Genomic DNA, 10289 nt, shown 5'->3' on the forward strand with positions numbered 1-10289 from the left:
AATGTAAAATAAAAGAAAAAAGAAGATTGTTCTCTTGAGTGCGGATCATAATTTCCTATACCTGTTCATTACTGTGAAACTGCTTCGAAACCACCTGTATTGTATAAAGCGTTACTGTGACTTGAGGTTATATGAACCTCTTTTTTAGGATGTTTTTGGTCCTGGTCCCCATTCAATTCCATTGTGTGGACCAGAGCAGCTCAGACATTTTTCTAACCATCATGTGCATCAATACAAGTTTGGAGCATCATGAGAGTGAGTAAATGAGGACAGAATGATCATTTTTGTTTCCTATTCCATGAATTGCCTGGCCTGACAACAGCCTCGTTGTTCGTAATTAATAAAAAGGTGAAAACAAAGTGCTTGATATTTGGGGACACTCCTCTGTAAATCTGTTTCCCTCCCATGGTGAGCGGCGGTGAGGTGAATGCTGGAGCTGGTTAATTTGTCTCAATATTGATACGTCTGGAGGCCCTTCTGTTTGTTTTAGCTTAACCAAATGGAAAATTGATTCTATCTGTCTTTGTGAGAATACAATTTGAATGGACTAAATTCCAGCGAAATATCCTCCTACTTAAAAAAGGAGAAGGCTAAACGGCAGTCGCTTCCTGTCAGACGGCCTGACAAACGCCTCGCTATCATTACTCTGATGTTCTGATTCACTGTAAATTGTTCTTCGTGACAGCTGCTCTCTGAAAACACTACAAAAGAAAAAGGTAATTCATTTTTTATCACACCTTTTCAATGTCCTGACATTTCAGACAAGTCTTTCTCGCTTTCAAAGGAAAAAGTGCACCTTTTCAGGAATTGGCCATTAAAACCTGTCGCACTGTATCACAACAAAATGCGTCTCAAGATGAACGAGCAGCTACACATCAAACTCTTTATAATCATGCCCATCATCATCTTCAACATAATAGCCATTGTGAGCAAATTACGTCTGCCAGCGTTATGAAGATGATTCATTCAACTACAGTACATGTGTCTGCAGCGCTGCAGCATCCTTGCGTAAACTCTGAATTGCGAGGCATAAAATCTCAATGGCAAACAGCAGATGCCATGGCATTATGAGATGATGTGACATATAAACAGCTGATGTAACTGTTGAGTGAATCATAAAAGCTGGATTTTTCTCATGCAGTGTTTTCCTGATGCATTATATCTTTACTTTTAGGCAAAAACTTTCCCTGGTTGCATTTCAAGCAGGGCTGTCGGTTTAACGGTTTAATTTGGTGCGATTAATTATGGAAAAAATAATGCATTCAAAAGATTATGGCAATTAATTCAGCCACCCCGTCCAGACCTGTCCATCAGCTGATGAACCTGATGCAGGACGACTGACTTCATGATGAAGCCTATTAGAATGCAGTTTTATGAGTCTAAAATTCAAGATATGAGCGCAAAAAAATTACCCTTATATTTATATAATATGATATAGTTCAGTAATATCACACCAGCAAGAGTGCAGTTTCTCCCCAATATCTGCACAATTGCAAATGTGAAGTTGATTTATACAACAGTTCAATAACCAAGAAGTTAGACACAGTTTAGACACAGTATTGTGATTGTTGTACTGAATATTGTCTGTTTTGATAACTTTCACAAACAGTTATAGAGAGTTCTGCTGGGGCATTATAGGTAATATTTTCATTAGCAAAATTGCTCAAAAACAGATAATACTGACAATATTGTGTCTAAAATGTAACACTTTAAATTTACTGTTTATTGAACTCTTGTATTAAATCAATATCACATTTGCATTCGTGCAGATATTCAGGAAAAAAATCAGCTCTCTTGCTCGAGTTGTGTGATATTGCGTAATTTACTTCAACCTCTCAGGTAATGTCAGCTACAGAAATGCATCTTCATATTTACAAGTAAATCTCCATTTTATGCATAGGTTACTTTCTAGGTTACTACATCTAGTTTTGACGTCCATCAGGGGGGATCAAGCCTTCTTTAAGGGGATCAGACCCCCAACCCAACCAGTGTAGTTTTAGTTTGAGAGTATCATTCATGAAAAAAATAAAAAAATAAAAAAATATTTCGTATTTCAACATTCATTAAATATATATATAATTGTCATTATTTATGTTGAATAAAAATATTTCTTCCTTAAGCTACTTAAAAAAAAAAAAAATGTCTAATGCTTTTCTTAGTCAACACAATAATGACTTTACAAGATCTTTTGGGGGTAACTTCTCAGCCCATACTGATGTGTGATTATTTTGCAATTCATTCGATTATTTAATTGGCACATCATGCAATAAAAAAAAAAACAGCCCTAGTTTCCAGGTTTCTGAGCCAGTGGCATAAATCGAGTTTATGCTGTTGTTTATTCATCAGGGTGTAAGTCACTCACCTGCACCGCCACCACTGAAAGCACCTCCACCGAGATCCTGTTGAACTCGTCGAAGCAGCCCCAGGCTCCGGTCTGCGCCAGGCCTTTGTAGATGTTGCCACACGACTGAGAGAGACAGATCGAGCGAGAGAAAGCACAGAGTTATGGGTGCATCGCTGGAAAGCATCAATCGCAACACACAGAAGCATGTGAAATTATGCGGGCGTCTTTTGTTTTCTAGAAGCGAGCTCACGTTTCCTGCTCCGCTGAAATTCCAGCTTATAAACAAGAACAACAAATGCTAAGCAGACATTTTCTGGATGGATGAGCAGCATTTGCAAACTCGCATTCATATTCTAAACACTCTGTGTGTGTGTTTGCAGCGCTGGCTGAGATGTGATGAGAGATGACCGGGGATTGATTGCGTGCGTCTGTGATCCTGAGGCCGTCTTCTCCTCTCTGCAGTCACAGCAGAAGAACACTGCGTCTCTATTATATGGAGCGCAGATGAGGCCTGAATACGGACATGGCTTCGGATGTAAATAAAGCCAGTCATTAGAGCTTTACTAATCTGCTGGAGCCCGTGATGGGAGAAGTACATTACGAGATGAAGGACGGGATCAGGTGAGGTGTAGAGTGAGGTTGGAGTTAGGAGCTCACTGTGAACTTGATTAAAAGCTGTTCTGATCAAAACGAGACTGGTTGTGTTGGGAACAGCAAACCATCGTACTATTCTTACCAGGAGCATTTCTAGCTTTTCATCAATAACATGTCCTAACATTATTATAGACAAAAGGATTGTATAATTGTCTTTACCGGAGTCGTTCGTAAACAATAAAGAGTTACCTTGTTGCTAACAAGCAATAGAAGACATTTGCAAGTTTTGTACAATGAATTGTAAGTAAAAAATCACTTCATCCAGTGCAAATTTCTTATAAAGTATCCAGTTATGGTGTGAGAAACCACTGTAAATTATTCAGACTGAATCGTGAACCATTTTAGACCTTTTAGCAAATCCGTTTGACCGATCAAAAGATCAAAAAGAGTGATTAATTTGTAAATTTGCTCTAATTCTAACTATAAACAGATGACAGAAAACACATGACATGATTGCTGAAATCATATCATTATATTTCAGGTTTTAAAGGACACTTCATATTCAGTAATACTGCATTATTGATTTGACTGCACTGACTCTGTTGGATGGGAACAAAACTTGAACTGAATTGATATATTGAATAATTAACTATCGCCTTCTAGAGCTGCTTTACAACTGAACTGACTTTGTTATCATAATTGATGGATTTTACAACATTGACACTTATGGAACACTTATTGAACTGAACTGAATCAACTTTAAGTCTTCAGTTGAGCTGCTTTTGAATTTGTCTCATATTTAATGAAGTTTCTATCACTGATTCGGTTTATTACTGTGAACCTGCTTTGAAACAATTCTGTACTGTGTAAAACACTATAGAAGTAAACGTGACTTGACTCAGGTCAACATACAGTGATCTCCACCGTCAGACAATGATTTATTATTAATACTTCACAGCTGTATTTCACTGGGATCGGTTAGCAATGCCCCTGGTTTTTACTAGTGCTACAGAATACTCAATTCCCATTGCATTGTGGGATACTGGACCGTTCCTGTTTATTCGTCATGCTGGAAATGGAAGATTAAATCAAGCGCATTTGCATCGCCTGCATTCGAACACAGGTGGTCTACATAAACCATATCAGTAAGATCTGGCAAAAACATATAAGAAACAGCACAACCCAATAAAGAAAAGCCCAAGAGCGTGTACAGTCGTGATATTCTCTGTTCTCATCACCTTGTAGTCCATCTGCTCAGAGCAGTTGAAGACGTAGACCATGATGCCGAGGGCTCGGCCCAGGTCCTTGGTGGTTTCGGTCTTCCCGGTGCCGGCCGGACCGGCTGGGGCTCCGCTCATAATGAGATGCAGCGACTGCGTCAGAGTGATGTAACACCTGCGTTTGAGCCGAGAAAAAAACACTTCAGCAAAACAAACACAAATGTTCAATCACATAAATACAGACTTTGCCAGCGGCTAAAGTCCTGCTATTACAGTGTGCTTCTGATGTGATCAGCCTGAGCAAACAGCTCGATTCTGGGAGACGGAGCTCTGCTAAATGGATCAGGTTTTACCTTACCTTTAACACTGAGTTTGGTGTATTTACTGATGGCCTGTGTACAGAACAGAGGTGTTTTATGTGTTTGAGTAAGGCTATTTGGCAAGCCTTTAACCCTGAAGAGTCCTTCAGTGAAGATCATTTGCATTAGGTGAGGATGGCACGGTTTTATGAGATTTACACAAACAGGCAATGCTCCTGAATCAACATCCTCTGCTGGTTCAGGAAGAACAATCTAATGCTGTTCCTCTTTAGTGAATCGAAAATGCAGAATACGATCAGAACAGGCTGACTCCTTAACAAATGACTCTTGTGAGCCAGATCTTTATACTGAATCAAAACCATACAGCAGATCCAGTGGACTCCAAATGAATCATGAACAAATGACTCTTAAGAAGTCGGGTTTTTTTTGTTTGTTTTTTTCCAAAAGAATGGGCTCAGTAAGATTTGGTTATGTTTTTGAAAGGAAATGCTCACCAAGGCTGCATTTATTCGATAAAAAACACAGCAAAAATTGTGAAATATTATTACAATTTAAAATTGCTGTTTTCTATGTGAATATATGGTAAACTGTAATTTATTGCTGAGATCAAAGCTGAATTTTCAGCATCATTACTCCAGGCCTTCAGAAATCATTCTAATATGCTGAGATTTGCTGCTCAAGAAACATTTCTGATTATTATCAATGTTGAAAACATCAATATTTTTGTAGAAACCATGATTCATTTTACACTGAACAAAATTATAAACGCAACACTTTTGTTTTTATGTTTCAGAATGCTCTGATGAATAGAAAGATCAAAAGAACAGCATTTATTTGAAACAGAAATCTTTTGTAACATTATAAATGTCTTTACTGTCACTTTTGATCAGTTTAATGAAAAATAATGTATCAAATACAAGTGAAATATTTTGGGAAAACTTATTTACAGGTTAAGTAAAACAACTATAAAGTAAGCGTCTGTGCACATGAATGACGTTCAGCGGCCGCCCTATCTTAATGGAGCCATCTGTGCCCCGTTGTGGTATTTTTGCATAGTCTCGGTTCGTTGTGAATGAAAGGCAGGCGTGTGACTTGGTCAGCAGAGCTCATAGACTGACCATATGCTCAGGAAAGCGCACTGTCATTGATTTGACTATCAAACAGCAGCGTCTCTGCTTTGTGACGGTTTCAAAGTGTCGAGACGGACCCGCCTGAGCAACCCGCCATCTTCCTTTAGCATAAGGGCATCTGATGGGACGCGCTCGCTCTCTAATGGCTCCTCAAATGAGTCACTCCAAAGCTAAAGCTGTGTTTTTCTGGCATCTCACCTGTCTGTGAGTGGCGTGATGACTAATCGTGGAGTGTTGCCCAGATACTCGTATGAATAGAGGAACTGGGCGTCGCAGATGTTGGCGAAGCAGTGCTTCTCTCTCTCGCCCCAGCGGTGCCGCAGTTGGGACAGCCAGAGAAAGGCCTGAGAGTTCTCCACCTGAGGGAGATGATTATGAAGGATTAGCATGAGGAAAATATCACACCTGAGCTGGATAAAAACATTAGTGTGCTTCTGAGCCACTCTACGGCGCTTTCATTATGACTTCTATTCTACTAAACCGTGGGTTTTCAAGTGAGACCAAAATATGAGCAATCACATGAGAGCACATTGAGGCTTGGATTATGGAAGCAAATAGAGGCAGTATTGAATATCCTCTTATGAGACGCCTGCAGGCTTTTTCACATGACTAACGCTAGTGCTGGTCACTGCAGTGAACTCATGCATCCGCTGCAGCATTCACCTCATGCACTGCTCAAAGCTCAAACCATTTCAACTTTGGTCTTTTGAAGGCCATCATCGGTTTTCAGATGATTCGCATGACTTATGCAAAGCGTTTGCAATAAATTCTGATTCTAGTAGCATTTAGGAGAGTCCCTGGACAATATCAGAAAATAAAACTGGACAATATCAGAAAATAAAACAGTAGGTAACACTTTACTTAAAGCCTTTATATATAATGCCATATGAAAGTATTGTATTGCATTAATTATTGTCTTGTAATGCACCTTATAATGCATTGTATGATTTCATGAATAATAATTACATTAATACCTTATAACACTTATCTATTCAGTGAACACACCTTTAGAAAGTAGATTTCATTAAAACAAACAACCAATTTCAGATGTAACAAGAAATCTGCAAACAGTATAATGCATTTTAACTTGGTTGCAATTGTTTATGAAAAATATAATGCATTATAACATACATTATTGAATACCTTTATAATGCATTATACATAAAGGCTTTAAGTGTTACCAAATATTTCATTTTAAATGAATTCAGATTCATTGCAATTATTTTATTCTATTCACATTTAAGCCCCGTTCACACCAAGAACGATAACTATAAAGATAACGATATTAGCGTCCACACCAGCGAACGATATCATCTGTTTATTCTAAAGGCCCGTTCACACCAAGGACGATAACGATAAAGATAACGATAAAGATATAGTTCTAAAAATCGTTCTCAATATTAAAGAATAGCAGAGTCCACACCACAACTATAACGATAAAGACAAAGAGAAACGATATCGTTGGAATCACTTTCAAAACGATTTTTCTCCAGCTGATGAACGATAAAAAAATTTGACAGCCAATCAGAATCCATCCTGCTGTAACGAGCTCGAGAATTTAAAGCGGCAAACGAGCGTGCGCTTAGAATAAACAGACGATATCGTTCGCTGGTGTGGACGCTAATATCGTTATCTTTATAGTTATCGTTCTTGGTGTGAACGGGGCTTTAGAGTATTTAACAGTAAGAAAAAAATGTGTATAGTTTTGTGAACAAAAATATTTCTTATTTATTTCTAAGCGTTTATCTCTCCTCTCTTGCAATGTGAAATTACACTTTTAGAGTTTATATTAATTGAATTGGAAATGTTTATACATCTAACATTACTCTAATAGTGGAGAGAAAAACAATTCTACTTAATACAAGCTAAATATTGTCCATATAATATATTAATTGCTTTGGCTTTAGTACAACGACAATATTGAAGTATTATTTAAATACGTCATTTTGTCTTTATAACATAAATCTTACTGCACTACTATGCTTTAGCCTGTCTGACATTAAAATGTTTTGCAAACCCCCTGCAGTAGATTACAAAATAACAGCATTTTTTTATCCTATCATATCATCTTTGAGTGCGACCAATATATGAGACCAAATCACATGGGAGCACACTGAGACTTTGATTATGGAGGCAGTATTGAATCTTGTCTTATGCACTCATCTGCAGATATCTGAAGGAAACTCAGTGTCAAGGATGGATATGACAATAGGACAGATGAGACGGTACCTTCTGCTGAATGATCTTGTCCACCACGTCTCTGGCGTGGACGTCAATGGTACAGATGGTCATGACTTTCTGCCGGTCTCCGGTAGTGAGTTGGCCGATCAGCATGGTGATGAGGGTGTTTAACTGACTCACTTGCTTTTTATAGTAATCCTTCATTGCATTCTCATATCCCTCCTCCAGTCTGGAGAACGCCATTCCTACATCAGTCGTCCACCAGATCTGAGTACAGGTGAGCGCCACCTATCCAAATAAGAAGATGACGCATTTCTGTTCTGCACTAGGCCGAAATACATGATCAGCATAACAATAGTTAAAGGTAACATGAATGTCAGGATGTCTCAGTATTTGGTTCAGTATGTGAGTCAATGCTACTATATGTTTGTGTCCAAGATAAACATGTGGCATGTTTTTAGAAATCTACTCTTTGTATTTATATTGGTTTCACAAAAAAACTTTTTACGTAAACAAGAAAGGTTACAATTTATGACTAAAATGTCATGTGGTGAAAACATCAAGTAAAAAGTAATAATATGCACCTTAATTTATTTAAAGGTTTTATAAAAAAAGAAACATATATATTTTTTAATTAAGTTACAAATATTACATTTACAAATATCATTATATAACAATGTTAAATCATTAAAATTTTCATTTTTCTGCATGTTGGTTGGACCATGATTTTTTCTTTTTTATATTTGCAATTTTAAAATGTATTTGCATTCTTAGGTTTGCTTATTTATTCTGAGAAATAATAATAATAATAAAAGTTAAATTTTCAAGAATTTCCTCCTTTTTTATTCGTTATAATATGTGCGCATTTATGAAAAGGGTTCAAATATAATTAAAATAATAATTTTTTTTCTTTACTATGACATCAGGCCAGTCGTTTAACCCGTACATTTTTGACTAAGCTTCCAAAGAAATATCAAAAAGAATTAAAACGAAATTAAAATTCAAACACAATCATTTCAGAAGAGGTGTATTTAGTTGTTCAGTTTGTGAAGCTACAAAGAAACTGTCAATGTCACACATTTGATTAGTGACCTAGAAATACTGCAGAATGTTTTCATTTTACGTTTTTCAAATTCATTAAACTTTTATTCACAGATTTAAATGTTTGAATCCCACATTTGGTCTGAAATGTTTCAGCCCCACTGAATAAAATGAATAATCATGATTTAAACGCAGACATCCATCGCTATCGGGCAAAACGCGAACTCCCAAAAAGCAGGCCTTCATGAGACTTGATTCTGTGAGCACATGCAGATAGTAATACTGCCAGAAATATCTCCAATTCCTCATAAATATTATCTCATTCAGAGGAAACCGGCCTAGAGATGTTTACAGGTGCTGGTTCAGTACCTGAGCGGGATAGTCGAACAGCCACTGCTCCCTGGGCTTCTCCTCATAAGCGGCGACGGCCTCGGTCATCTCATGACGTACGGTGGCCCTCATGCTGTCCAGAACACGGTTCAGCCACACTTCCACCTGAACAAGCGTTACACGGTTCCAGACGTGAGGAGGTTTGGCAGCAGCCTGATACTCTACATTGGTTCCACTAGAAATAAACTAATCATCCATGAGCAGACGGAGCAAAACTCCACAGGAATACAGAACTTCAGGAGCTGGATTAGATTGAGCCTTAATCCACAGCAGATCCTCCAAACATAAACACATTTATAACCACGTGTGCTGGAGAAAACATGAGTGGTGTTTCTCTGTGAAAGAGCCTGTCTCTGAGTCTTTATGATATTCTGGACCGCAGACGTGACTCAGGTACAGCAGTGGCCAATAGTGATGTCCGGTCTAAGAAAATGGACATCTTCACCTTTTATTCAAACATTTGATTACTGGGTCAAAGACAAGATGTCACATTTTGGTGTTTGCATCTGATTAAATTTACAAAACTGATTTTATATGCATAGAAACCATATTTAATGCAACTAAACTGTCTACTAATGTTTCATACAACTTTTGTGAAAAATATGGGTGAAATAATTCATTGTCATTCAGCATAATAGATATATTTATGTAAAAAAATGAACCAACATACTTCATCTGACCTGTATTTATTAAAATATATGAAAGAATAAGTGACCATGCTAAATTTGGTTATATTTAAATTAGAGATGCACCGATAGGATTTTTTGGGGCCGATACCGATAACGATTTTAACAATCACTTATTGGCCGATTCCGATACCGATATTTGTCACTTCCTCTCTTATTTGAAATTTTGGCAACAAAATAGATAGTATTTTGATCATGTTTTAAATCAGCAAAGTTCGTATATCGTATATAGCCGATATGCCGATGGTTGTAAATTGAGGAAAAATCGGCCGATAAATATCGGCGGCCAATACATCGGTGCATCCCTAATTTAAACGATTAAAAACTTTTTGCTGTCAAATGGGTAAAAGCTAGTGGTTTGAAGGATCATGGCAAAGATTGAT

At 37.4% G+C, this 10289-nt stretch overlaps 1 protein-coding gene across 1 annotated transcript in view; it reads right to left on the minus strand.

The window, feature by feature from the left end:
- Positions 1-10289, minus strand: part of dnah9 (dynein, axonemal, heavy chain 9) — a 113772-nt gene that overhangs the window by 77271 nt on the left and 26212 nt on the right. Inside the window, exons 24-28 of the mRNA XM_016527147.1 lie at positions 9200-9325; positions 7838-8077; positions 5807-5967; positions 4177-4333; positions 2363-2467 (exon numbers count right to left, since the gene is read on the minus strand). Coding sequence (XP_016382633.1) covers positions 2363-2467; positions 4177-4333; positions 5807-5967; positions 7838-8077; positions 9200-9325 — 789 coding nt within the window. The remainder of the gene's footprint in view (positions 1-2362; positions 2468-4176; positions 4334-5806; positions 5968-7837; positions 8078-9199; positions 9326-10289) is intronic.

Source organism: Sinocyclocheilus rhinocerous, unplaced genomic scaffold (genome assembly GCF_001515625.1).
Source record: "Sinocyclocheilus rhinocerous isolate Xijiao unplaced genomic scaffold, SAMN03320098_v1.1 scaffold792, whole genome shotgun sequence".
NCBI classification, from domain to species: domain Eukaryota; kingdom Metazoa; phylum Chordata; class Actinopteri; order Cypriniformes; family Cyprinidae; genus Sinocyclocheilus; species Sinocyclocheilus rhinocerous.